Source organism: Papio anubis, chromosome 1, assembly GCF_008728515.1.
Source record: "Papio anubis isolate 15944 chromosome 1, Panubis1.0, whole genome shotgun sequence".
NCBI lineage: Eukaryota > Metazoa > Chordata > Mammalia > Primates > Cercopithecidae > Papio > Papio anubis.
Window position 1 is genome coordinate 120,972,515 of NC_044976.1, and position 27,858 is coordinate 121,000,372.

The window sequence follows — 27,858 nt, forward strand, 5'->3', positions numbered from 1 at the left end:
CCACGGGTCTGGGGGGGGATAGCGAGGGTGTGTTACACTTTCGGTCTTCCGGTCAGCCGGAACCACTCACACCGCTGCTTGTGCTGTGTGGGGTGTACCTCTTCGGAGTTCCTGGAGGTGGTGCCAGACTAGAGTGGCAGCTGTAGTAACCAATAGACACGGACTTTGTTGGACCAGAAACCAATGAAGAATTATGTGTAGGAGAAGCGGCGATAATCTGAGGATGTAGGCACGGGTGTGAAGGAACATGGGACTGTATCAGAGGTGGCGGCGGCTCCGGCTCCAAGGTTTACAGGCTTGCAGGCTACACACGGTGCGTGAGGCACCCCCAAAGTTCCGATCCTCATCAGACCCAGCCCAGCCGAAGTCCCCAGATTTTTATGTTAACCCAGCCTCATGCCACTCCTCCTCTCCCTGGTCCTCCGAGTCCCCAGAAAAGGTCTCATATCTAAACTCGTTATCTAATTCTGGAGTTAGCGGTCTGGGGAGCGCAGAGCTTGAAGGGCCCCCAGCGTAGGGTCCTGTATCACCCAGTCCCCTTAAAGAGTAGGAATTCGGACGAAGTCCACTTTACCATCCCAAAGTGCCATCATCCCCAATTCTAAGAAAGAATGATGGGACGTGTGTTACCTGCTAATATATCTTTCCCTCCAGGCAGTTGTGTCGACCCCTCCACGCTGGTTGGCAGAGCGGCTTGGCCTTTTTGAGGAGCTGTGGTCTGCTCAGGTAAAGAGATTAGCAAGCATAGCACAGAAGGAACCCCGGACTATTAAGATATCACTTCCTGGAGGCCAGAAAATTGATGCTGTGGCATGGAACACAACCCCCTACCAACTAGCCCGGCAGATCAGGTAACAGGCCCATCCTGTAACTACCAGGATCCTTTTACTTTCCTTCTGCCCTTTTACTTTCTCTTCACCTGAGCAGGGGAAGAAAACTTGGTCTGCTTGTTTCTATTCCATGCCCATCAAGATAACCTTTCTCAAAGATTTTGTTTTTGTTTTTTGTTGTTGTTTTATAGAGACGGGGTCTCTCCTATGGGGAAAAGAAAGACAGATCAGCCTGTTACTGTGTCTATATAGGAAGAAGTAGACATAAGAGACTCCATTTGGTTCTGTATTTGAGATGCTGTTAATCTGTGACCCTACCCCCAACCTTGTCCTTGCAAGAGACATGTGCTGTGGTGACTCAAGGTTTAATGGATTTTGGGCTGCGCAGGATGTGTCTTTGTTAAACAAGTGCCTGAAGGCAGCTTGCTGGTTAAAAATCCTGCCCGTCCCTGGGCAATGGAACATCTCGGTGTGACACCCGATTGTACACTCTGTTTACTGAGATAGGAGAAAACCACCTTACGGCATAAGGTGGGACTTGCTGGCGGGACTTGCTGGAGCAATGCTGCTAAAAGGTTTATGGAGATGTTTGCATATGCATATCAAGGCACAGCATTTTCCTTTGAACTTACTCATGTCACAGAGATCTTTATCCATATGTCTTACTGCTAATTTTCTCCCTAAAATGATCCTACTGTCCTGCCACTCCCTTATCTTTAAGATGGTAAAGATAATTATCAATAAATACTAAGGGAACTCAGAGACCAGTGCAGGCGTGGGTCCTCTGTAAGCTGAGTGCCGGTCCCCTGGGCCCACCTTTTCTTTTTCTATACTTTGTCTCTGTGTCTCATTTCTTTTCTCAAGTCTCACCTTCCACCTAACGAGAAACGCCCACTGGTGTGGAGGGGCAGGCCACCCCTTCACTCTCCATGTTACCCAGGCTAGTCTTGAACTCCGGGGCGCAAGCAGTCCTTCCATCTCAGCCTTCCAAAATGCTGGGATTACAGGCATGACCCACCAAACCCGGCCTGAGATTTGTTTTATCTGTATTAGTTTCTGCATCAAGAGTCTCTGTCCTTTCATTGGGGAAAGAAATGAAAGCTTCTGTTGCTCTGGTAACTCATTTCACCTTTGCAAGTTTACAGTTGCTGAGAGATGAGCAACTTTCTCCCCACTGTGGATTGTAACCCTATCTTTTTTAAATCATTAATTTACTTTTTAATAATTGATACATAATAATTGAACATATGAACGGGGTATATGTGATGTTTTGATACATGCATACAATATGTAATGATCAAATCAGGGTGTTCAGGATATCTGTTACCCAAAACGTTTATCAGTTCTTTGTATTGGGACCATTTCAAATCTTCTAGCTATTTTGAAACATACAACAAATTATTATTATTTTTTTTTTTGAGACAGAGTCTCGCTCTGTCGCCCAGGCGGGAGTGCAGTGGCCGGATCTCAGCTCACTGCAAGCTCCGCCTCCCGGGTTTCCGCCATTCTCCTGCCTCAGCCTCCCGAGTAGCTGGGACTACAGGCGCCCGCCACCTCGCCCGGCTAGTTTTTTGTATTTTTTAGTAGAGACGGGGTTTCACCGTGCTAGCCAGGATGGTCTCGATCTCCTGACCTCGTGATCCGCCCGTCTCGGCCTCCCAAAGTGCTGGGATTACAGGCTTGAGCCACCGCGCCCGGCCACAACAAATTATTATTAACTGTATTCACCCTACTCTGCTGTGGAACATGAGAGCATATTCCTTCTGTCTAACTCTATTTTTGTACCCATTAGCTAACCTCTTCATCTTCCCTCCCCCATCCTTCCCAGCCTCTGGTAACTATCACTCTATTCTCTACCACTGTGAGATCAACTTTTTAAACTCCCATATAGGAATCAGAACATGTGGTATTTTCCTTTTTGTGCCTTGTAACCCTGTCTTTTTCTTCATTCCCACCTCCTGCTGCTGAAGTTCAACACTGGCAGATACTGCAGTGGCTGCTCAAGTGAACGGAGAACCTTATGATCTGGAGCGGCCCTTGGAGACAGATTCTGACCTCAGATTTCTGACATTCGATTCCCCAGAGGGGAAAGCAGTAAGTTTCTTTCTTATCAGGAATGCAGTGACTACTAAACCAAGAGATATTATAGCAGGAAATTCTAACATTTTATTCTTTTGCCTCAGTTTCTCCATTTGCAGTTGGGAAGAAGTCTATCACAGACTATCTTGACTGACTGTTTCTGGTTAGGAAACTTATGGTGAAAGTTTTTAACTTAGCTTCGATCTATTAAGCAAACATTTGTGCTAGTGAAAGGGAGAGAGATGATTTGTTGAAAAACAAAAGGATAAATATGTAAATTCAGCCTCCTCAACTTCTGAGCACGTACATTATAAGTCATCTGTAGTGTATATTCAATTCTCACATGGCTTATACAGCTGAGCACACAACCTGGTCACCTCCCCACCTTGTCTTCTTCATGTCAGCTCAGGTAACGCAGACCTCGCCTATTAGGATCCAGAAAAACAAGAGTTCTCCTGCCATCTATGTGTAAATAGTGACCAAATCCAAGAGGAATATTTGTATCGCACTAGATTCATGGGACAGAAACAGAGACCTAAGTAACCACTGTCTTAAGAACATAGCATATTCTGACCAAGCACCGTGGTTCACGCCTGTAATCCCAGCACTTTGGGAGGCCAGGCGGGTGGATCATCTGAGGTCAGTAGTTCAAGACCAGCCTGGCCAACATGGTGAACCCCCGTCTCTACTAAAAATATAAAAATTAGCTGGGTGTGGTGGTGAGCATTTGTCATCCCAGCTAATTGAGAGGCTGAGGCAGGAGAATTGCTTGAACCTGGGAGGCGGAGGTTGCAGTGAGCTGAGATCGCGTCATTGTACTCCAGCCTGGGCGACAGAGCAAGACTCCGTCTCAAAAAAAAAAAAAAAAAAAAATTATTCTGAAGGCCTAAAAGCTTACAGGAGCAGCAGAAGACTGACTGGCCTCCAGCTTCTATACTTTGCAACTGGAAAGCACCAAGGATTAAGGGGTGGGGCTGGAGCTTCTATACACTGAAAGAAGAAAAGATACTGGCCTTCTTTCTTTTCTATTCAGTCTTTTTTTTTTTTTTTTTTTCTTGAGATAGAGTCTCACTCTGTCACCCAGGGTGGAGTGCAGTGGCATGATCTCAGTTCACTGCAACATCCGCCTCCCGGGTTCGAGTGATTCTCCTGCCTCAGCCTTCTGAGTAGCTGGGATTACAGGCGCACGCCACTACACCTGGCTAGTTTTGTATGTTTTAGCAGAGACGATTTCACCATGTTGGCCAGACTGGTCTGGAACTCCTGACCTCAGATGATCCACCCGCCTCGACCTCCTGAAGTGTTGGGGTTACAGGCATGAGCCACTGCGCCCAGCCCTTTTTTTTTTAAGCTTGTTACTTTTTAGTAGATCTCCGAAATCTAGGATCCCATTTTGTGGTAGTTACTCCTAGAAGAAACATACCAGTTTTCCTATCAGCTTTTGTGAAGAAGAGCTAAGAGATCTAGAGGTTAGGGACAAGTTTATGAACTTGTGAACCCCTTTTTTGTCAACCCAGGTGTTCTGGCACTCCAGCACCCATGTCCTGGGGGCAGCAGCTGAACAATTCCTAGGTGCTGTTCTCTGCAGAGGTCCAAGTACAGAATATGGCTTTTACCATGATTTCTTCCTGGGAAACGGGAGGTGAGTAATGAAAGGAAGGAGGAGAATGATTCTGGGATGGTTTCTGAGGCTCTTTTCAGGGGCCTTGGGCTTGCTCCATTTGGAGGAGGAAGCTGGAGGAGGAGGGTTTCTCTAGGTCTCAACTATGACAGTACCTCCTTCTGTGCTAGTCCATGTCCTTCTTCTAACTCTGTTTGAAATTTACCTTGGCTGGTGCACGTGTAGTCCCAGCTACTTGGGAGGCTGAGGTGGAAGGATCACTTGAGCCTGGGAGGTTGAGGCTGTGGTGAGCCATGATCTTAACCACTGCACCCAGCTTGTGTGACAAAGCAAGACACTCTCTCAAAAAAAAAGAAAAAGAAGAAACAACTTACCTTGTTACTTGTTAGCTTTCATAAATTCAAGTTTTACTTAATCTCCCTCATTAGTATTGTTCTAACTTTGTCCATCCAGATTTCCTGCATTCAACTTTTAACTTCATGCATAGAGCTTTTTCTCCAGCTGTAATATCTGTTACCTGATTTCCTATTTATATTTTCTCTGAGTTTGTCTGTTTTTGCCTATAACTCTAGATTTATCCTGAAGGACAGGACCTTGCCCCCTAGCCAACAGGTTTGTCACCCAGGTGATTGATGTACCTCATAGAATGCAACCCAACCAATTCTCCTCTTTCCAGGACAGTCCGGGGCTCAGAGCTGCCTGTTTTGGAGCGGATTTGCCAGGAACTTACAGCTGCTGCTCAACCCTTCCGGAGGCTAGAGGCTTCACGGGATCAGCTTCGCCAGCTGTTCAAGGTGGGGTGGAGGGAAGAGGTGGCTCTTCCAGGACATCTTTGTGGGAATAAAGACTTTTCTTCAATCTCCCTTCTACCTTTTTCCAGGATAACCCCTTTAAGCTTCACTTGATTGAGGAGAGAGTGACAGGTCCAACAGCAACAGTATATGGGTAAGAGTTGTCAAGATTAAAGCAAATGGAGAGGTGGGGAAGCATTGAAGAAGGCCAGAAATGTGATAAGGGAAGAAAGAAGATAATTTATGTTGATCCAGAAAATAAACGGGAATGGGAATTGATTTTTTTTTTCTTTTTTTTTTTTGAGACGGAGTCTTGCTCTGTCTCCCAGGCTGGAGTGCGATAGCGCAATCTCGGTTCACTGCAACCTCCGCCTCCCGGGTTCAAGTGATTCTCCTGCCTTAGCCTCCAGAGTGGCTGGGATTATAGGCATGTGCCACCATGCCTGGCTAATTTTTTTTTTTTTTTTTTTTGGAGGGGACAGAGTCTCATTCTGTCACCCAGGCTGGAATGCAGTGGCACGATCTCGACTCACTGCATCCTCTGCCTCCCGGGTTCAAACAATTCTTCTGCCTCAGCCTCCTGAGTAACTGAAACCACAGGTGCGCACCACCATGCCTGGCTAATTTTTATATTTTTAGTAGAGACGGTGTTTCACCATATTGGCCTGGCTGATCTTGAACTCCTGACCTTGTGATCTGCCCGCCTTAGCCTCCCAAAGTGCTGGGATTATAGACATGAGCCACTGCGCCCTGCCGGAGAATTGATTTTTAGCTGCCATTGCCCTCTCAGTAGGACAGTTCCTTTCTCTTCACCTCTTTCTGTCAGCTAAAGACCATGAGAGGGAGAAAGCTAGAAGCTAAAGATTCTGAAAATCACTAACTGGCCTCTTCTTTCTCCCAGGTGTGGCACATTGGTTGACATTTGCCAGGGCCCCCACCTTCGGCATACTGGACAGATTGGAGGACTGAAGCTGCTATCGGTCAGTTGTGGAACAGAGTTAGGTTAAGATTCCTATTTTCATCCGGGCATGGTGGCTCACACCTGTAATCCTAGCACTTTAGGAGGCCAAGGCAGGTGGATCATGAGGTCAGGAGTTTGAGACCAGCCTGGCCAATATGGCGAAACCCCATCTCTACTGAAAATACAAAAATTAGCTGGGCGTGGTGGTGGGCACCTGTAGTCCTAGCTGCTCAGGAGGCTGAGACAGGAGAATCGCCTGAACCTGGGAGGTGGCGGTTGTAGTGAGCTGAGATTGCGCTACTGCACTCTAGCCTGGGCAACAGAGTGAGACTCCATCTCAAACAAAAAAAAACTTATTCCTGTTTTCACTGGGATGAGCAGGAGAATCTGAAGGTGATCCTTTCTGTCGGCCCTTTTTTTTAATTTTTTTTTTTTTTTGAGACTGAGTCTCTCTCTGTCGCCCAGGCTGGAGTGCAGTGGCATGATCTCGGCTCACTGGAAGCTCCACCTCCCAGATTCAAGCGATTCTCCTGCCTCAGCCTCCCGAGTAGCTGGGATAACAGGTGGGCACTACCACGCCCGGCTACTTTTTGTATTTTTAGTAGAGACAGGGTTTCACCATGTTGGCCAGGGTGATCTCAAGTGATCTTCTCTCCTCGGCCTCCCAAAGTGCTGGGATTACAGGCATGAGCCACTGCGCCTGGCCCTGTGAGCCCTTTCTTTACTCTCATAAGCTAAGCAGAGAATACAGGAGAAAGAAACTTTGTCCCCACATTCTAAAAACCCCAGTTTGATGGCACATACTGGACAGCCTACTAGGGCCCAGAAGCCAATTCAGATGCCCTAATATGACGTCATTATTAAGGGGGGTGGAGAAGGAGGGTATGAGCAAGCTGGATGGGTTATACAGGGAAGGGTCGTAGAGAGAGGGGGCGTGGTCCAGGAGGAAGATGAACACCATTTGACAGGCACAGGGAGAATACTTTTAGTGAAGGGCATGCTTTTTATGAGAATACTGTTCTGCATGGTGGCTCACAACTGTAATCCCAGCACTTTGGGAAGCCGAGGTGGGTGGACCACCTGAGGTCGGGAGTTCGAGACCAGCCTGACCAACATGGAGAAACCCTGTCTGTGCTAAAAATACAAAATTAACTGGGCGTGGTGGCACATGCCTGTAATCCCAGCTACTCGCAAGGCTGAGTCAGGAGAATCGCTTAAACCCAGGAGGTGGAGGTTGTGGTGATCCAAGATCATGCCATTGCACTCCAGCCTGGGCAACAAGAGCAAAACTCCATCTCAAAAAAAAAAAAAAAAAAAAAGAAAGGAAAATACTGTTCTGGACAAGATGAGTTATTAGATGGAATGGGATGAGTTGCAAGGGAGCAAGGGGAAATGGCAGAAGTGTACAGCAAAAAGCTCTGAACTTAGGCTGGGCATGGTGGCTCATGCCTGTAATCCCAGCACTTTGGGAGGCCAAGGTGGGTGGATCACTTGAGATCAGCCTGGCCAACATGGCGAAACCCTATGGCGCAGTGGCCTTGGGTAAATCTTACTTATTTTCCCCATCTGTAAAATGAGCCTATTAATTCCTTTTTGTCCTACCACTAAATTCACCTCGTAAAGATAATGAAAACCAGGCCAAGCGTGGTGACTCACACCTGTAATCGCAGCACTTTGGGGTGACTGAGGCAGGTGGATCACTTGAGGTCAGGAGTTCGAGAGCAGCCTGGCCAACATGTTGAAACCCCGTCTCTACTAAAAATACACAAATTAGCTGGGTGTGCTGGCCTACGCCTATAATCCCAGCTACCAAGAAGGCTGAGGCAGGAGAGTCACTTGAACTCTGCCAGGAGGCAGAGGTTAGAGTGAGCTGAGATTGTGCCACTGCATTCCAGCCTGGGCCACAAAGCGAGACAACGTCTCAAAAATAAATAAATAAATAAATAATAATGAAAACCAACTAATGCAGGAGAAAGGAAAAGTTAAAAAGTGCTGTAAAATATAGACTGTTGGCCAGGTGCAGTGGTTCACACGTGTAATCCCAACACTTTGGGAGGCCAAGTTGGGCGGATAACTTGAGCCCAGGAGTTCAAGACCAGCCTGGCCAACATGATGAAACCCCATCACTACTAAAAATAAAAAATTAGCTGGGCGTGGTGGCGTGCACCTGTAGTCCCAGCTACTCAGGAGGCTGAGACAGGAGAATCGCTTGAACTGGAAGGCAGAGGTTGCATTGAGCCAAGATCACACCACTGCACTCTAGCCTGGGCAGCAGAGTAAGACTCTGGTTCAAAAAATATACATACAGGGGCCAGGCGCAGTGGCTCACGCCTGTAATCCCAACACTTTGGGAGGCTGAGGTGGGTGAATCACGAGGTCAGGAGATCGAGACCATCCTGGCTAACACAGTGAAACCCCATCTCTACTAAAAATACAAAAAATTAGTTGGGTGTGGTGGCAGTGGCCTGTAGTCCCAGCTACTCAGGAGGCTGAGGCAGGAGAATGGCGTGAACCCGGGAGGCGGAGCTTGGAGTGAGCCGAGATCGCGCCACTGTGCCCCAACCTGGGTGACAGATAGATACACACACACACACACACACACACACACACAGGCTGTTTCTCATTAGTACTGTTTAACAGTTTTATTTTATTTTATTTTTATGAGACAGAGTCTCGCTCTGTTGCCCAGGCTGGAGTACAGTGGCCTAATCTCAGCTCACTGCAAGCTCCACCTGCCAGGTTCAAGCGACTCTCAGCCTCCTGAATAGCTGGGATTACAGACGCGCACCACCACGTCTGGCTAATTTTTGTATTTTTAGTACAGACAAGGTTTCACCGTGTTGGTCAGGCTGGTCTCGAACTCCTGACCTTGTGATCCACCCGCCTCAGCCTCCCAAAGTGCTGGGAATACAGGTGTGAGCCACCGTGCCCGGCCTTTCATTAGTATTGTTAAAGGAGACAGCAGGCACAGGCTTTTGGATTTCATGTGGCCAGGAATGGGATATGGTATAGAAGGCTGACTTTTCTAGCAGCTGTATAGGATATTGATAAATGGAGGAATAAAGTGACATTTGACCAGAGCTTATGGTTACTCCTCTAAGCAGTCATTGATTAGAATGGGAAGCAAATAAGTAAAGGGGTAGTGAGAATGGGGAGAAACAAAGATGGCAAGGTAAGGTTAGGCTTGACCAGGTTGTATGTAGGAATCAAGAGTCAGGCAATTTTAACACTGTAATCTAGAAGAAGGGTGTCTAGAGGATGGAGGTGTTCATCCTACTGGTGGGATTGTTGTCAAGAGGCATACCTGTGACACTTAACACTGAGAGTATCATATGAGTCTTGAAAAAGGTTGGGGGCCTTCAGTCCTCATCTTTCCTTTGATCCCCTATGTCCTCACACAGAACTCATCATCCTTATGGAAGTCTTCAGGGGCCCCAGAGACACTGCAGAGAGTGTCAGGGATTTCCTTCCCCACAACAGAATTGCTGAGGGCCTGGGAAGCATGGAGGGAGGAAGCAGAATTGCGGGACCACCGGCGCATTGGGAAGGTACAGAGATTGGGAAGATAGGGAGGGATGGTGATAAGGGTTGGAGAGAGATGACGCAACCTGATTATGAAATTGGGAGCAGGTTCAGTCACATAGACTGAGCAGCTCCGTCAGTTGTTCTGAGTTCCAAAGCCACCTCCTTGCCCTTGAAGTGACCCAATATTGCTATTCCTGACCCCAGGAACAGGAGCTCTTCTTCTTCCATGAACTGAGCCCTGGGAGCTGCTTCTTCCTGCCACGAGGGACAAGGGTGTATAATGCACTAGTGGCGTTTATCAGGGTAAGGGGACCCAGGTCTAGAGGAAAGAAGACCAGGGTGCGGCTGAGGGCCTAGAAGAAGCTAAGGTGTTTGTGTTAAAAGATGGGGGTTGGGGCCGGGCGCGGTGGCTCACTCCTGTAATCCTAGCACTTTCGGAGGCCAAGCTGGGAAGATGACCTGAGGTCAGGAGTTAGAGACCAGCCTGGCCAGCATGGCAAAACCCCGTCTCTACTAAAACAAATACAAAAAATTAGCTGGGTGTGATGGCAGCACCTGTAGCCCCAGCTACTGGGGAGTCTGAGGCAGGAGAATCCCTTGAACCCAGGAGGGGGAGGTTGCAGTGATCTGTGATTGAGCCACTGCACTCCAGCCTGGGTGATACAGTGAGACTCTGTCTTGAAGAGAAAAAAAAAAAAGAGGGGGATGGTTTGGAATCATAACCATAAATATTGAAAGTGCTGGTGACCTTTAATACTACAATTGTGTGATCTGCAGTTGGGGAGCATAGAGATGGACATGGTATTTAATAGGTTGTGGTTGCAATCAGCATGGCCTGAGGGCCCAGGAAGATCACACAGCTGACACCCTACCTGGTTTCCTTCCAGTTACTCTGACCTTCCATTTCTGTACCCTCCTCTCCAGGCTGAGTATGCCCGTCGTGGTTTCTCTGAGGTGAAAACTCCCACACTGTTTTCTACTAAACTCTGGGAACAGTCAGGGCACTGGGAGCATTATCAGGAAGACATGTTTGCTGTGCAGCCCTCAGGCTCTGACAGGCCTGCCAGCTCCCAGAGTGATGATTCTACCAGGCATACCACAGATATACTCGCCCTCAAGCCCATGAACTGCCCTGCACACTGGTAAGCTGGGAGCTAGGGTTACAATCAAGTTGCTAAATATTAAATAATAGAAAGCACCTTCGGGCCGGGCGTGGTGGCTCATGCCTATAATCCCAACACTTTGGGAGGCTGAGGCGGGCGGATCACCTGAGGTCGGGAGTTCGAGACCAGCCTGATCAACATGGAGAAACCCTGTCTCTACTAAAAATACAAAATTAGCCGGGCGTGGTGGCACATGCCTGTAATCCCAGCTACTTGGTAGGCTGTGGCAGGAGAATCGCTGGAACCCAGGAGGCGGAGGTTGTGGTGAGCTGAGATCATGCCGTTGCCCTCCAGCCTGGGCAATAAGAGCTAAACTCCATCTCAAAAAAAAAAAAAAAAAAAAGAGGCCAGGCGTAGTGGCTCACATCTGTAATCCCAGCACTTTGGGAGGCTGAGGTGGGCAGATCGTGAGGTCAGGAGATAGATACCACAGTGAAACCCCGTCTCTACTAAAAATACAAAAAATTAGCCGGGCGTGGTGGCCGGCGCCTGTAATCCCAGCTACTCGGGAGGCTGAGGCGGGAGAATGGCGTGAGCCAGGGAGGCAGAGCTTGCAGTGAGCCCAGATCGCGCCACTGCACTCCAGCGTGGGCAACAGAGCGAGACTCCGTCTCAAAAAAAAAAAAAAAAGACAGTACCTTGGAAAGAGTATTGGGACACCTGATTTGAGCCTAGAATCTTCCCTCTAGCTAACCATGTGAATTTGGGAAACTCATTTTACCTCTTTGGGTCTCAGTCTCCTTAAAGTTGCTATCTAAGGCTCCTCCTTCAGCTCAGTGACCATCACAGAACAGGGAAACAGTAAATGATGTCTGTTATTGTGTTACTGAGAAATCCACTTTTGAACCGCAGGGCTCAGACTGTGATGAGTGGGATTGACAGGACTCAGTGGGAGGATGTGGTGAGGTTGGAGAGGGCTATAGCAGATGGTGCAGAGAAGGTAGGCAAGCAGATTGGGTGGAGGAGCAGTCTTCGGGGGCTAGTCCTCCCTATGGCCCTGACTCCTCTGCACCCCAACCTCAGCCTGATGTTCGCCCACCGGCCCAGATCCTGGCGGGAACTGCCCCTGCGACTAGCTGACTTTGGGGCCCTACACCGGGCTGAAGCCTCTGGTGGTCTGGGGGGACTGACCCGACTGCGGTGCTTCCAGCAGGATGACGCTCACATCTTCTGTACAACAGATCAGGTGGCCTTTCCCTGGCTCCACCAAAGCTTTTCTAAACCACCTTTCTCCCTATGAACCTGCAAACCCCTGATTATTTGCCCCCTGTATGTACTATAATTCAGCTACATTCTACCCCTAGCTTGCTTCTGCTTCCTCTCTGTTTTTGCCCTTTGTTTTCCTCAAACTGCCAGCATCCCTGATCTCTAGCTGGCTCACAGCTCACTGACCCTTATTTCCTGCCCCCAGCTGGAAGCAGAGATCCAAAGCTGTCTTGATTTTCTCCGTTCCGTCTATGCCATTCTTGGCTTCTCCTTCCGCCTGGCACTGTCCACCCGGCCATCTGGCTTCCTGGGGGACCCTTGCCTTTGGGACCAGGCCGAACAGGTGAGTAGGAGGTACAGAAATAGAGGCAGATAAACCACTCTCTGGTGGGAAGGAGTGGAGAATACAGTAACCAAGGTTCTCAGAGGCATCTGGTGAGTGGGTCATTTGTTAGGGATCGACCAGATGTGTTGCTTTTGAAGTCTAAGATGATGTATTCTATTCCACTCTTGTCTCATTCCTTCAAAGGTCCTTCAACAGGCCCTGAAGGAATTTGGAGAACCCTGGGACCTCAACTCTGGAGATGGTGCCTTCTATGGACCTAAGGTAAGCTTGGAACCCTGGTTATTGTTGTATTTATTTATTTTTTGCTTTGTTTTAGTAAATATTTAATAGATACAAATAATTTTTTTTTTTGAGACAGTCTCACTCTGTCACCCAGGCTAGAATGCAGTGGCGTGATCTCAGCTTACTGCAACCTCCAGCTCCCTGGTTCAAGCAATTCCCCTCCCTCAGCCTCCCGAGTAGCTGGGATTACAGGTGCACACCACCACACCTGGCTAATTTTTTTGTATTTTTAATGGAGACAGGGTTTCACCATGTTGGCCAGACTGGTCTCGAACTCCTGACCTCAGGCAATCCACCCGCCTCAGCCTCCCAAAGTGCTTGGATTACAGGCATGAGCCACCGCACCCAGCCACAAAGAAATTTTTTTTTAAGTTATGTAGGATATAAAGAAAAACAAGATATTTTCTGCCTTCTTGGCATTTGCAATCTAGTGAGGGCTATTGGAGTTAAATAGGCCATGTCAGTGCTGCGAGATCCATGCAAGAGAGCACGTTAGCTGGGGTTAGCGTTACTCCGGGAGGTTACAAAAAGTTTCCTGCAGGAATCACTTTCCAATCTGAAAGGTGAGTGTTGGCCAAGTAAAGATGTGTTTCAGGAGGGAACAGTGTAGGCAGAGGGGATAGGGATAAAAACACACGGCAGACCAGTCTGGGCAACATAGGGAGACCCTGTGTCTACCAAAAAAAAAAAAATTAGCAGGTGCAGTGGCTTGTGCCTGTGATCCCAGCTACCCAGCAGGCTGAGATGGGAGGATCACCTGAGCCCAGGAGGTAGAGGCTGCAGTGAGCTGAGATTGTGCCCCACTGTACTCCAGCCTGGGTGACAGAGTGAGACCCTGTCTCAAAAAAAAAGAAGTCAAGGGAAAAAAAGCACTGAAAAGTGTCCACTGGATTTAGTAAAAAGGGTGATGGATTTTAAAGGACCATTTTCAGTAAAGTAGGGCCTGAGGGTGGGGTTAGAAGGTGAATAAATGAGGCCTGTGTGGTGGCTCATGCCTGTAATCCCAGCACTTTGGGAGGCTGAGGTGGGTGGATCACTTGAGGTCAGGAGTTCGATACCAGCCTGGCCAACTTGGCGAAACCCCATCTCTACTAAAAATATAAAAACTGGTTGGGTGAAGTGTTACACACCTGTAGTCCCAGCTCATCGGTAGCCTGAGGCAGGAGAATCGCTGAACCTGGGAGGCGGAGGTTGCAGTGAGCCAAGGTCACGCCATTGTACTGTAGCCTAGGTGACAGAGGAAGACTCCGTCCCAAAAAATAAAAATAAAACAGGCCGGGTGCAGTGGCTCATGCCTGTAATCCCAGCACTTTGGGAGGCTGAGGCAGGTGGATCACCTGAGGTCAGGGGTTTGAGACCAGCCTGACCAACATGGTGAAATGCTGTCTCTACTGAAAATACAAAAATTAGCCCAGGGTGGTGACAGGCACATGTAAACCCAGCAGGTGGAGGTTGCAGTGAGCCGAGATCGCACCATTGCACTCCAGCCTGGGCGACAGAGTGAGACTCCATCTCAAAAAAATAATAACAAAATGAAAAATAAAATAAATGCTATGATGAGAGGAAGTCTATTTGGAGGGAGAGGTTGAATTTATAAAAGAAGTTGTAGTAAAGGGAAGTTCCTGGAGAGGTTTAAGGTGGGATTGAGAAACCTTCATAGAAGGGATCACCATTGCCATTTTATCCAGGGTGGAAGGAAAGACTGAAGGTAGATGCAAGGAAGTTTATAGGCATGGTGACAGGAAGTTGAGGCTCTTCCCATCCCATGGTATCAATTATCTGAATTCTTCCTGAGGCAGGATCATTTGCTGAAATGAGAGTGGAGAAGAGGAGAGTTGTCAGTGAGGGGACTGAAGATATGAAGAAAAGGCTGGGCGTGGTGGCCCCCTCTTGTAATCCCAGCACTTTGGGAGGCTGAGCTGAGAGGATCACTTGAATCCAGTAGTTTGAGACCAGCCTGGGCGACAGAGTAAGACCTCGTCTCTACAAAAAAAAAAATTTTTTTGTTTTTGAGACAGAGTCTTGCTCTGTCGCCCAGGCTGGAGTGCAGTGGCTCGATCTTGGCAGCTCACTGCAAGCCTGCCTCAGCCTCCTGAGTAGGTGGGACTACAGGCGCCCACCACCATGCCCAGCTAATGTTTTTGTATTTTTTTTTTTTTAGTAGAGACGGTGTTTCACCGTGTTAGCCAGGATGGTCTCGATCTCCTGACCTCGTGATCTGCCCGCCTCAACCTCCCAAAGTGCTGGGATTACAGGCGTGAGCCACCAGGCCCGGCTGTCTCTACAAAAAATTTAAAACAAATTTTAAAATTAGCTTGGTGTGATGGTGGGCACCTGTGGTCCCAGCTACTCAGGAGGCTTAGGTGGGAGGATCACTTGAGCCCAGGATTTTGAGGCTGCATGAGCTATGATCAAGCCACTGCACTCCAGCTTGGATAACAGAACAAAACCCTGTCTCAATAAAATAAATAAATTAAAAGATACAGAGAGAAAGGAAATTACTCAAAAACTGTTATATAGCTAAAATCTTTTTTTTGTTGTTTTGTTTTATTTATTTTTATATATTTTTTTGAGACCTAGTTTTGCTGTCACCCAGGCTGGAGTGCAGTGGCACAATCTCAGCTTACTGCAATTCCGCCTCCCGGGTTCAAGCAATTCTCCTGCCTCAGCCTCCTGAGTAGCTGAGATTATAGGCATGTACCACCATGCCCAGCTAATTTTTATATTTTTAGTAAAGGTGGGGTTTCACCATGTTGGCCAGGCTGGTCTTGAACTCCCAACCTCAGATGATCCGCCCACCTTGGCTTCCCAAAGTGGTGGGATTATTACAGGCGTGAGCCACCTTGCCTGGCATTTTTAGGTTTTTTTGAGACAGACTCTTGCTCTGTTGCCAGACTGGAGTGTAGTAGCGGATCTTGGCTTACTGCAACCTCCACCTCCCAGGTTAAAGCAATTCTTTTGCCTCAGCCTCCCAAGTAGCTGGGACTACAGGTGTGCCCCACCACACCCAGCTAATTTTTTTTTTTTTTTTGAGGCGGAGTTTCACTCTGTCGCCCAGGCTGGAGTGGAGTGGCACAATCTTGGCTCACCGCAACCTCTGCCTCCTGGGTTCAAGCATTTCTCCTGCCTCAGCCTCCCCAGTAGCTGGGATTACAGGCACCCACTACCACACCAGCTAATTTTTATATTCCTATTTTTAGTAGACGGGGTTTCACCGTGTTGGCCAGGCTGGTCTCGAACTCCTGACCTCAGGTGGTCCGCCTACCTCGGCCTCCCAAAGTGCTAGGATTACAGGAGTGAGCCATGTGCCTTGCCTGGCTAAAATCTTTTGAGTACTCAAAGTTGCTGTTTACTGTGCTGGGGTCTTTTATTCAGGTAACATGTGTATTACTCATTTTTATGTCCCAAGTGTCTATTCCAGTATATGGTATTTATTTAGCTGCTTCAATAAGTAGTTAGTAAATTAAAATATTAACAGTAATGAAAATGTGTCTTCTGATTTATTTCAGCAATAATAGTAGGCAAATAAAATATCTTTATTACTAAGAAAAAAATTGAGAGAGGTTAAACATTGTGCTTAAGGTTACAGAGATAACAGTCATAAAGTGCATAAAGTGTGTATTATGTTGAATCAGTCTAATAAGTTGCTGGTTAAGATACTGCTATAAAAAGAGAGAGCAAAGGCCGGGCGCGGTGGCTCAACCCTGTAATCCCAGCACTTTGGGAGGCCGAGACGGGCGGATCACGAGGTCAGGAGATCGAGACCATCCTGGCTAACATGGTGAAACCCCGTCTCTACTAAAAAATACAAAAAACTAGCCGGGCGAGGTGGCGGGCACCTGTAGTCCCAGCTACTCGGGAGGCTGAGGCAGGAGAATGGCGTAAACCCGGGAGGCGGAGCTTGCAGTGAGCCGAGATCCGGCCACTGCACTCCAGCCTGGGCCACAGAGCGAGACTCCGTCTCAAAAAAAAAAAAAAAGAGAGAGCAAAAAGCTAGAAAACCCCTGAGGAGAACAGCGCATAGAGCTTATTAGGGCAACCCAAAGGATTGCTGGCAGCAGCCAGGGACCAGCTGAATCTCGAAATACTGACTTCCGTGGTGGCATCAATCTCTGCATTTGCATCTGTGTGGTTTGTGACATATTGGGCAGCACTGAGCAGTTCTGTTGCAGGGTCAAATATGTAGGAGGCTAAGGTGCAGAAGAACAACGAATGGTACAAGGGAACTAGGGAAAATGGTACAGCTTCATGGGGAAAGAAACAAAGGTGGAAGGGGCCTGAGGATCATAGAGAAAAAGAGGAGTTAAAGAACCTGTGAGTTGAAGTGCCATTAATAGGAATAGTTGTTATGGCCGGGTGTGGTGGCTTACACCTGTAATCCCAGCACTTTGGGAGGCCAAAGTGGGCAGATCACTTGAGATCAGGAGTTTGAGACCAGCCTGGTGAAACCCCATCTCTACTGAAAAAAAAAAAAATACACACACACACACACACACACATATATATATATATGTTAGCTGGGCTTGGTGGCATGTACCTGTAGTCCCAGCTACTCAGGAGGCTGAGGCAGGAGAATTGCTTGAAACCAGGAGGTGGAGGCTGCAGTGAGCTGAAATTGTGCTACTGCACTCCTGCCAGGGTGACAGAGCGAGACTCTGTCTCAAAAAAAAAAAAAGGAATAATTGTCAGAGCTAGCTGACCAAGAGACAGTAATCAGAGTAGGGTGTCTGATGGACTGTTTCAGAGGTACAGCCATTGAGGGAGAGGACAGGATAAAGGGTGTAGCCATAAATGGGTGCTGGTGAAGATCTCTGAGCTCATCTCAAGGAATTGAGAGGCCAGGGTGTGGACGTCTGGTAATATTATAACATCATTATTAAGTGGAGAGAGCTGCTGAGAACTACTGCCAGAGTGAGATGAGTAGAGTGAAGTGGAGGGGTAGCGTATGATAGTGCTGGGTGCCATGATGAGGGTAGTAGCCCGGGATGAGGGTAGGTTAAAGGGTGGGATGGCACAGGTAATGGAGGATAGTGGTTCTGGATAATGCTTCTGGCTTATTTCATGCCTTCCCATCTGTTTCCTGTAGATTGATGTGCACCTCCATGATGCCCGGGGCCGGCCACATCAGTGTGGAACAATTCAGCTTGACTTCCAACTGCCCCTGAGATTTGACCTCCAGTATAAGGGGTATAAAGCCTTGCCCTATCCTCTTTTCCCTTGACAGTGCATGGAATAGGTCCTTCTGCCTTTGGCCCTAAAAACCAAATCCTCTACACCCTCTCCTGCCGGAGCTGAATATTTCTTAAAAACTGGAAGGTGATCTTGGGTACACAATTTGTGATACTTCCACCATTCCATCTACTTCCCTTTTTCCTTTCAAGGCAGGCGGGTGCCCTGGAGCGTCCAGTCCTCATTCACCGAGCAGTGCTCGGTTCTGTGGAAAGACTGTTGGGAGTGCTGGCAGAAAGCTGCGGGGGGAAATGGTGAGACCTCTGACCCTGGATTTCTGTTCTGGCCCCAAACCAGATAGTTTATGCTCCCGATCCTGTCGCCCTTCATATGCCAGCCTTTTTCCTTCTCTAGTCTGCTCTGTACAACCACACTACTGGCAAGAGCCAGAGTGACTAATTTGCCATCATCTGTTCTTTCCCTACCAGGCCACTGTGGCTGTCCCCGTTCCAGGTGGTGGTTATCCCTGTGGGGACTGAGCAAGAGGAATATGCCAGGGAGGTAAGGAGTTGAGGCAAGGGAGGGGGCAGAAGCAGGTCCAGTAGAGTCTGGTGCCCTGCAGTGGGCAGGAAGAGGCCACACGGGTGGTGGAGGAAGGAGCACAGCCCTTGGAGCCACAAGACTGGGCTCGAGTGGCTGCTGTCCTAGATGCTAGAAATCCTGTATCTAAAAAATGTGATTAATCCCTACCTTGTAGAGATGTGTGAAAATTAAACAAATTAACAAATGTTGAAAGCCGCCAAAAGGGCACTTGGCACAAAAGTGGGATTGAGTACACAGTTTTTCCTTTCTAGAGAGAATTGAGGATATGGATGGTACTAGAGTTGAACAGCTGGTTGGATAGAGCAGTGGCTAGGAGGCAAAGCCCAGGGAATAATTGGGGGGCCATCTCCAGTAGGAGGCAGACGGAAAGGTTGTGGGACTGGGGATGAATGGGGAGGAGGCCTCAATGTGGAGATGAAATGAGGAGAGGTTGCTGGTGAGAAGTGGAGAGCCCCGAGGCAGGGAAAGGAGGAACAGATGGGAGAATTGAGGGAAAAGAGCATCAGACTGTTCTAGCTCCTCAACCTTCCAGTAAATTAACTTCCTGTCACCAAACCTCTGATGCAGGCACAGCAGAGCCTGCGGGCTGCAGGACTGGTCAGTGACCTGGATGCAGACTGTGGACTGACCCTCAGCCGGAGAATCCGCCGGGCCCAGCTTGCCCACTACAATTTTCAGTTTGGTAAGCTGAACCTCAGAGCCGATGTTCTCCCACCTGCCGTCTGCATTCTTGCTGTTAAGTTTACCAAGTCTGATAATGCATATTTGGGTTAATTGGGGCTCATTACCTGAGCAGGTAGGAGCCAGGATTCAGGACATCTGACTCATTTGGGCCCTGTGTTCCTTCACATTGCCCTGCCCTCCCCATAACCACTTCTGACCTTAAAAATAGTTTTCCTCTTTTTAACTCCACTCTAGCTGTTAGTGTCTGTTAGGTTAATTAACCAAGGGAGCATCAGAGAGAAAGGGACAGGAGGGTTAATATGATGTTAATTACCCTTGTTTATTCTAGACCTAGATGGAATCAGCCCTAAGGGGTGAGGAGAAGGGCCTTAGGGAGAAAATTCTGGCACTGCCATGCTCCCTTTTTCATTTTCCAGGGTTCAGAGCTCTATCTCAAAGGCAAGGAGCAGAAACTCCTCAGCCAGATTACCTGATTCTTGAGTTTTACACACCCCACTCGTCCCACAAGCACCCACAGCAAGCTGTGCCACAATCCCATGGACCTGCACATGGCCCCTCTCCCTCCCTTACCGCCCAGTCAGCCCCTGCATACATCCTCCTCAGCAGAGGCGCCTCACTCTGTGAATCCAGCCCTAACAGACACCAAGAGCCAGAGTGGGACTGATGAGAGGAAACTGTTCTATGTCAGAAGTTAAGTGGGAGGTGTTGGGATGTGGCCACACACCACTCCCTGCCACCTCTCCCCCTCCTCTGCACCCCTTCAGATACACACACACACACACACACACACACACACACACACACACAGGTTGGACAGCGTGAAGGCCACACCACTCCTGCCACCTTCCCCTTCCTCACACCCCCTTCCAGGACACACACACAGAGTTTCTCTGTAAGGTTCTCTTTATAGTGTTTGTTCGCTTGACTCTAATGTCTGAGACCCTGGAGCTCCTGACCAGAAGCGATAAGGCCCATGGGGACTGAAGCATTTCCTTGTCTCCTCAGGGTGAGCAAGACTGGTCATTTAGTATTTAGCAGGCACAGCTGAATACTTCCTTTCTGTGAACCATATCTGGGCTCTGCTCCCACCCTTCCTAAAGATTTAGGTCTCTCAAGTTTCTGCAGAGCAAAAGAAACTATCCCATGTGGATGAATTTGCCCTGAGGTTCCCAAACTTCCTCTACCTGCAGTGGTTGGCCAGAAAGAGCAAAGTAAGAGAACAGTGAACATTCGGACTCGAGATAATCGTCGCCTTGGGGAGTGGGACTTGCCTGAAGCTGTGCAGCGACTGGTGGAGCTACAGAATATGAGGGTCCCAAATGCCGAAGAAATTTTCTGAGCCTTTGTACATAGATGAGGCAAAAACCTGCGAGAGCCATCAGCCTCCCTCACATGGGAGACCCCAGAACCTCAGAACTGCGTGGAGGCACGTGTCTGCTCTCCTGAAAAGAGACTTGGTTTGGCGACCCCACAAAGGGAGGGAAGCTGTAGCTGTTTGGATGTGAGGAGAATGAAACTAAAAAAAAAATACACTGGGCCAGGCGCAGTGGCTCGTGCCTGTAATCCCAGCACTTTGGTAGGCCAAGGCGGATGGATCATGAGGTCTGGAGATCAAGACCACCCTGGCTAACACAGTGAAACCGTGTCTCTACTAAAAATACAAAAAATTAGCCGGGCGTGGCGGCACACGCCTGTAGTCCCAGCTACTCAGGAGGCTGAGGCAGGAGAATTGCTTGAACCGGGAGGTGGAGGTTGCAGTGAGCTGAGATCGCGCCACTGCACTCCAGCCTGGGTGACAGAGCGAGACTCCGTTTCTAAATAAATAAACAAATAAATAAATACTGGAAGCTGCTGGTCATATGTCTTCATCTCTGACTCTGGAGAGGTGGGATAAAAGGATGTTCCACTTTGTCTCCCTCTTTTTTGTCCCAGAGAGTTAGGGAAATTGAAAAGGGACAGTCCAGACCTCACACTGGTAGGGGAGATCCCTTGGATAGGTGTCCTGCTCCCCCCTGTAAATTCCTTTGTGCCCTGTTTCCCCAACCCCAGTTCATGATTTGGCAGATCCCCTCTCCACAGAAGGCAGCATGTAGATGGAGAAACTGAGGCACAAACTAGGGGCTGAAACACCTCTTGCTCTTTGATTCTCTGAATCAGTTTCTCTTGAGGGTCATAAGAATGTTCTCCTCTGGTCAGTCCCATTCTCAATTCTCTGATGAGGCTTCAGGGTGACTTTTGGAGGAGTGGCTTCCAGAGGAGGAGCAGCTGGGACTGAGTCATGGCAGGAAGCTGAGGAGGGCGGGAGATCACACCAGACAATTATAAAAGAAGAGCCGGTCCTGAAGCTCACGACAGTAACAGCCACCAGACAAGCTCCAGCAGCTGGCCCTTCACATCCAGACTTGCCTGAGAGGACCCACCCTTGAGTGTCCGGTGGTCAGTCGCCCCAGGATGGGGACTACAGTCAGAGCAGCCTTGGTCTTGGCCTATTTGGCCATTGCTTCTGCTGCCTCTGAGGGAGGTGAGTTGAAGGGTCAGCACTTGGGAGAGGGTCTGGGCTTGCATGGCAGGGGTTTGGGTCCAGGCATCCCAGATGGCTCATCACTAGCAGAGTGATTCTCCATTTGACTTGCCTTTTCTGAGCAGGCCCAAAGTGGGCCCGGGCCACTGGAGCCTTTAACCAAGGAGGCAGAGAGCAGGGGCACAGAAGGAGAGGGGCTCCTAGAAACTGCTGCCAAGAAACACAGAATCCCAGTCAAAGGGACAACTGAGTGGGGGTGGGTTCACAGAGTGAGGGTCTCCTGCTGAGGAGGATGTAGGGAGGGGGCTGGTGGGACAGGCAAGGGAGGGAAAAGGGGCCCCCAGGCTGCTCAAAACCGGATTGTTGACCCAGCAAGCCTTGACGGGCTCCCTGTCTGATTAGAGGAGTTGAGGGGTGTCCATCCACAGAGCCACCCTCCATCCAGCACAAACACATTCTTTATCTGCTTTCATGCCTGAACAAAACAGGAACCCCTCAATGCTATGGGTGGAAACTAAGAAAAAAAGGAAAAGAAAAGGAAAAAAAAACAGCCAGGGCACTCCTGCGGGAAGTTGCTGAGGATGTCAGCAGATCTGTCTGCTTCTCTGTGAAGCCTCATGTCATCATTCTTCCCAGCTCCTGGTCTTTTGTGTCTGCAGATCACCTACAAGTGACTCCCTTCCCTGTGCCTGTCCCAGTCCCCCAGGCCCTAAATTGAGACCTAAACTAAGGAGGAGCTGAGACTGGCTGAAGGGGAAGTACTCAACCTTCAGGAAGCCTCCTTAGCCAAAGGCCTAAAGATGTTTCAGGGGCCTGGAGTAGGAGGGTGGGTGGAGGAGGTGGATAGGGTAGGCTCCAACCAGCTCAAGGTCTAGACTTTTTCCTCTGAAAGCTAGAGACTCATCCCAGGAGAGACTGGGGAGGACAACCCACAGCCCTGAGGGAAAGACCCTGGCAGAGGAAATGAGGGCCTCCCTCCCCAATCCCATATGCCATACTCCCTTTAGGCCCAGCCTCTGAGCCAGTAGAGGTGGAGCTATCAGAACGCCACAGGCTTTCTCAGAACCCAGCTGGTTATGTCTAGGTGTGTTGGGGCTGGGAGAGGATTAAGGGACACAGGGCAGGTGAATACAGAGGGGCATCTCGTGTCTTGCTTGTCTCTCCTACACTCTTGATCTCCACAGCCTCCCCATCCCTTGCTGAAGTCCAGGGAAGGCCCTCCCAGCGGCCCCTGACTTGCCCTTCTTCCTTCCAGGCTTCAAGGCTACAGGGCAGAGGCAGCTGAGGCCAGAGCACTTTCAAGAAGGTAAGAGTTTGGGGGAGCAGCATGGGGTTGGGACTCCAGCAGGCATCGTAGGCTCTGATGTCTCCCCTCTTGCCTCTAGTTGGCTACGCAGCTCCCCCCTCCCCACCCCTATCCCGAAGCCTCCTCATGGATCACCCTGACACCTCTCAGCATGGCCCTCCCTTTGAGGGACAGAGTCAAGGTAAGGTCACCCCATGCCCTCCTCAGTGATCCTCCAGGTTTCTAATCTGCCCTACGTGCCACTTTTCAGATGGAAAGGAGGGAAGAGGCCCTCGCCCCCTCTCCCAGCCCTGGCTAGGAGAAAGGATGGGCTGCTCACACATTCCCCCTTCTATAGTGCAGCCCCCTCCCTCTCAGGAGGCCACCCCTATCCAACAGGAAGAGCTGCTGCCTGCCCAACTCCCTGCTGAAAAGGAAGGTGAGCACTTGCCCACCCTCTCTCACCTCTGTCCCACTATGGATCCTGCTGGCACCAGGCTGATCCCTGCTCCTTGGTGCCCTCACCCCTATCTTGCAGTGGGTCCCCCTCTATCTCAGGAAGCTGTCCCCCTCCAAAAAGAGCTGCCCTCTCTCCAGCAGCCCAGTGAACAGAAAGAAGGTAAGCAGCCCCCTCTCTTCTTTACCCACCTTTACCCCATGGCCTTCCCCAAGAGCATGGGCTGGGGGCAGACAAGATGGTGGACTCTGCCACTCACCAGTTATACAACCTTGGGTAAGTTACATACTTCTCCAAGCCTTTGTTTCTTCATCTGTAAAACTGAGGATATACCTGTTTTAGAAACTTATGTGATTAAATACGCAAAAAAAGCATCTATTTTCACTTGCTTCTCTGCTGAGTTCTTCTTTGTGTATGTAAACTAGCCAGGCTTTCTCTGCTTGAAATGGCCATCCCAACATGGCTTTTGCTTACTCCTTCCACGCCAGTAGACCCACCTCTTCTATATCAGGAGGAGATAATCATACGATCCATGCCGAGAGAGGGTGAGTGACAGCTTTGGTCTGTCCATCCCCCTAACTTAGTGCTCAGGACCCTGGGGAGAGGAGCAGTAAGCCCGAGCCCTGAGAAGCAGGAGGAGGTGGGGGCAGGCTGTGAGCTGACACCTTTCACACCTTGCTTCTCTTTTCCTTTTAGTTATTTTAAAAGGAAGAGCCACAAATTGTTCTTCCTCATTTCCCTTATATCCTCCCAACACTTTCTCCTCCATCCTGGATTCTTTCAATCCTCTCAGCTCATCCAGCCTTTGTGGGTTCCTCCACATGTCCCCGCTTCCCACTGTTTTCCCCATTCCAGGAATGCCAGCTCCGTTTGGGGACCAGAGCCATTCAGAACCTGAGTCCTGGAATGCAGCCCAGCACTGCCAACAGGGCCGGTCCCAAGGGGGCTGGGGCCACCGGCTGGATGGCTTCCCCCCTGGGCGGCCTTCTCCAGAAAATCTGAACCAAATCTGCCTTCCTGACCGTCAGCATGTGGTATATGGTCCCTGGAACCTACCACAGTCCGGCTACTCCCACCTCACTCGCCAGGGTGAGACCCTCAATTTCCTGGAGATTGGATATTCCCGCTGCTGCCACTGCCGCAGCCACACAAACCGCCTAGAGTGTGCCAAACTTGTGGTAAGGTTGGGTTCTTGATGCCGGGGGGTGTCCTTGAACTCCCAGACAGTATGTGTGTTTTAAGGGTTAGAGCACTAGGCCTGGGTCTGGAGGAACCTCAGGTCCCATTCACTGGCCCTACCCTGGGCCTCCCCAGTGTGCCAGGCGAGCAGAGGACAACCACTGTTTCTTTTCTATCTGCCTGCCCAGGGTCCTTTCCTGGAACCTGGGAGCAAGGCAGGAATGTGGAAAGTGGGCTGATCCTCCCCTCTTGCTCTAGTGGGAGGAAGCAATGAGCCGATTCTGTGAGGCCGAGTTCTCGGTCAAGACCCGACCCCACTGGTGCTGCACGCAGGAGGGGGAGGCTCGGTTCTCCTGCTTCCAGGAGGAAGCTCCCCAGCCACACTACCAACTCCGGGCCTGCCCCAGCCATCAGCCTGATATTTCCTCGGGTCTTGAGCTGCCTTTCCCCCCTGGGGCGCCCACATTGGACAATATCAAGAACATATGCCACCTGAGGCGCTTCCGCTCTGTGCCACGCAACCTGCCAGCTACTGACCCCCTCCAAAGGGAGCTGCTGGCACTGATCCGGCTGGAGAGGGAGTTCCAGCGCTGCTGCCGCCAGGGGAACAATCACACCTGTACATGGAAAGCCGTAAGTGGGCGTCCCAGCCTCCCCGAGAGCCTGTTTGCCTGCCTGCCCATCTTCGACCTCTGATCCTGCCGGTCCGTCCATCCATGTAACCCTGCTGTGAGTGCGTCCACCCGTTCATCTGCTTGTGGCTGTCCGTCCATCCATTGTGTTCGTCACCTGAATCTGTTCATCTCGAGCTTGGTACTACACTTCTGGCCTCCTCCACTCATGACCCACACATGCACCTGTCTACCATCCATCCATCTGTCCAGCTCTGGCCTCACCTGACCTTCTCCAACCACTGTTCCAGCTCATCTCCCGGCGCCAGCTTGGAACCTCATCCAGGCTTCCACCCATCCACCTTCCCAAGCCCACACATCAACAATTGCCTCCTAACCCTCTACTTCTTTGCCATCCCCTTTGGGCCCCTGGGGCTGGGAGCCCCTCATCTAGTTGCCAGGGGCAATAAGAGAAGTCAATGGTCAGGAGAGAAGGGGCCAAGTGTCCAGCTTCTAACTTTCCTGTCTCTGGCCCACAGTGGGAGGATACCCTTGACAAATACTGTGACCGGGAGTATACCGTGAAGACCCACCACCACTCATGTTGCCGCCACCCTCCCAGCCCTATTCGGGATGAGTGCTTTGCCCGTCGGGCTCCGTACCCCAACTATGACCGGGACATCTTGGCCATCGACATCAGCCGAGTCACCCCCAACCTCATGGGCCACCTCTGTGGAAACCAAAGAGTTCTCACCAAGCAGTAAGTCTTGCCTAGTCCTTCCCCACTCTCTTCCTTTCCCGAAAACTTCCCTTGGGGACACCTTTGGGAAAAGCAAAATCATGATATCCCAACCCCATCTGATGCTAGAAGATGCCCAAAGACCCTAACCCCTGCCCCTTTCACACCAACATAGTAAACATATTCCTGGGCTGATTCACAACATGACCGCCCGCTGCTGTGACCTGCCATTTCCAGAACAGGCCTGCTGTGCAGAGGAGGAGGTGAGTGTGTGGAGTCTAGTCTCCAGAGGAATGCAGGGGAGGGAAGGGAAAGAGCTAGAACTGCAAGCCACCCCTTCTCTTTAGTACCTCAAACCAGCCCTCAGTTATAATGACTAGTGGGGGAGGTGTTTTTTTCTTGGTTCCAGAAAAGTCTTCACTCTGACCTGGCCTGCTCCCCATCTCTAAGTTCCTATTTATGCCTTCTCTGGGCCTCAAACTTCTGGCATTTCCAGATGTACACATCTGTCAGTCACAAGGAATCCAGCTGTGCAAGGCAGGCTTGTACTCTCTCTGGGCCCCAGGAGGGGAATCAGGGAGAGAGCAGTAGAAGCTGATGAAAGGGGGACTTTGGGCACCCAGGTATCTACATCTGTCCTTGACCACCTCCCCACCCCATCATCTGTTTTACTTTTCTCCTTCATCAGAAATTAACCTTCATCAATGATCTGTGTGGTCCCCGACGTAAATTCTGGCAAGACCCTGCCCTCTGCTGTTACCTGAGTCCTGGGGATGAACAGGTCAACTGCTTCAACATCAATTATCTGAGGAATGTGGCTCTAGTGGCTGGAGACACTGAGAACACCAAGGGCCAGGGGGAGCAGGGCTCAATTGGAGGAACAAATATCGGCTCCACCTCTGAGCCCGAGGAAGAATGAGTCACCCCAGAGCCCTGGAGGGTCAAATGGGGGGAACCTCACCCTACCCCACCCCTTTGGACACTCATTACAGTAAACACCTCTTGGATTTGGTGTCCTCGTTGTCTGTCTAATGCCTCACCCGCAGTGTTTTAAGTGAATCTTGGTGTCCTAGCCCAGGAGGGCACTGGCGTTTTCAGACACACCACACACACAAACACACCCTCCTAAGCCTGCCTGTATTTCCTTCAGTGCCTGGCCCCTGAGGCCCACTGCCCTGTCCCCTTCACTGAGCAGATGTTCCACAGGCTGTGTGATGGGACCATAACTAAACAGCTTGACATCACTTTGCCATCTTGAATTTATTCACACATTTTGAAAGGAGCACCATCTTGTGAGCTAGCTATTAGGACTCAAAGAAGATACGGTTCTGGGCCTTGGTGAGCCCCCAAAATGCCACAGCCCAGCCTAACATTTATAAAGCTTCACTTTTGATCCTTAAAATCCATGCCTTCCTTCATTCAGTATCCTTTTTGTTTCTTTTCTTGAGACGCAGTCTCGCTCTGTCGCCCAGGCTGAAGTGCAGTGGCACAATCTTGGCTCACTGCAACTTGCAAACTCCACCTCCTGGGTTCAAGTGATTCTCCTGCCTCAGCCTCCCGAGTAGCTGGGGTTACAGGTGTGCAACAGCACACCCAGCTAATTTTTGTATTTTTAGTAGAGACGGGTTTTCGCCATGTTGGCCAGGCTCCCAAAGTGTGGGGATTATAGGTATGAGCCACTGTGCCTGGCCGATATCCATTTATTGAACCCCTGTCTATGCACACTCCACAAGACTTGGGGATACACATCCAGAACACACACAGTCCCTGCCCTGAGGTTGTTCACTCTCCCTGAGCCTAGCAGGT

General features: G+C 49.8%; 2 protein-coding genes across 7 annotated transcripts; both read left to right on the forward strand.

The window, feature by feature from the left end:
* The first annotated feature begins 169 nt into the window (after window positions 1-169).
* TARS2 (threonyl-tRNA synthetase 2, mitochondrial) lies at window positions 170-21,114 on the forward strand. Of its 4 annotated transcripts, XM_003892582.5 has the most exons (18): window positions 170-313; window positions 655-851; window positions 2,801-2,924; window positions 4,427-4,551; window positions 5,207-5,324; window positions 5,411-5,475; window positions 6,223-6,301; window positions 9,684-9,830; window positions 10,012-10,110; window positions 10,732-10,949; window positions 11,994-12,156; window positions 12,382-12,519; window positions 12,706-12,783; window positions 17,891-17,991; window positions 18,186-18,287; window positions 18,462-18,534; window positions 19,144-19,258; window positions 20,451-21,114. In XM_003892582.5, the coding sequence occupies exons 1-18, from the start codon at window positions 248-250 to the stop codon at window positions 20,597-20,599; spliced, it is 2,157 nt and encodes a 718-aa protein (XP_003892631.2). In that variant the 5' UTR covers window positions 170-247; the 3' UTR covers window positions 20,600-21,114. The 4 variants fall into 4 exon arrangements, with proteins under 4 accessions (XP_003892631.2, XP_021779075.2, XP_021779074.2 ...); XM_021923383.2 differs by lacking the exon at window positions 18,186-18,287; XM_021923382.2 differs by lacking the exon at window positions 10,012-10,110.
* Window positions 21,115-27,065, forward strand: ECM1 (extracellular matrix protein 1). Of its 3 annotated transcripts, none has more exons than XM_017946891.3 (10): window positions 21,115-21,781; window positions 23,037-23,087; window positions 23,167-23,268; window positions 23,425-23,505; window positions 23,605-24,068; window positions 24,379-24,701; window positions 24,961-25,335; window positions 25,853-26,073; window positions 26,228-26,315; window positions 26,741-27,065. In XM_017946891.3, exons 5-10 carry the CDS (start codon window positions 23,969-23,971, stop codon window positions 26,969-26,971), a joined length of 1,338 nt encoding a protein of 445 aa, XP_017802380.1. In that variant the 5' UTR covers window positions 21,115-21,781; window positions 23,037-23,087; window positions 23,167-23,268; window positions 23,425-23,505; window positions 23,605-23,968; the 3' UTR covers window positions 26,972-27,065. The 3 variants fall into 3 exon arrangements, with proteins under 3 accessions (XP_017802380.1, XP_003892633.1, XP_021779083.1); XM_003892584.5 differs by having other exon boundaries at window positions 23,605-23,685; XM_021923391.2 differs by having other exon boundaries at window positions 23,167-23,505.
* The last annotated feature ends 793 nt before the right edge of the window (window positions 27,066-27,858 follow it).

Coding starts and splice junctions, on each gene's coding strand:
- ECM1 (XM_003892584.5), top strand. CDS start 21,712: ATGGGGACTACAGTCAGAGCAGCCTTGGTCTTGGCCTATTTGGCCATT. Junction 21,782..23,036: donor TTCTGCTGCCTCTGAGGGAG/GTGAGTTGAAGG, acceptor TCTTCCTTCCAG/GCTTCAAGGCTACAGGGCAG. Junction 23,686..24,378: donor GCCCAGTGAACAGAAAGAAG/GTAAGCAGCCCC, acceptor TCCCCATTCCAG/GAATGCCAGCTCCGTTTGGG.
- TARS2 (XM_003892582.5), top strand. CDS start 248: ATGGGACTGTATCAGAGGTGGCGGCGGCTCCGGCTCCAAGGTTTACAG. Junction 10,111..10,731: donor CACTAGTGGCGTTTATCAGG/GTAAGGGGACCC, acceptor CCTCCTCTCCAG/GCTGAGTATGCCCGTCGTGG. Junction 18,288..18,461: donor GAAAGCTGCGGGGGGAAATG/GTGAGACCTCTG, acceptor TTTCCCTACCAG/GCCACTGTGGCTGTCCCCGT.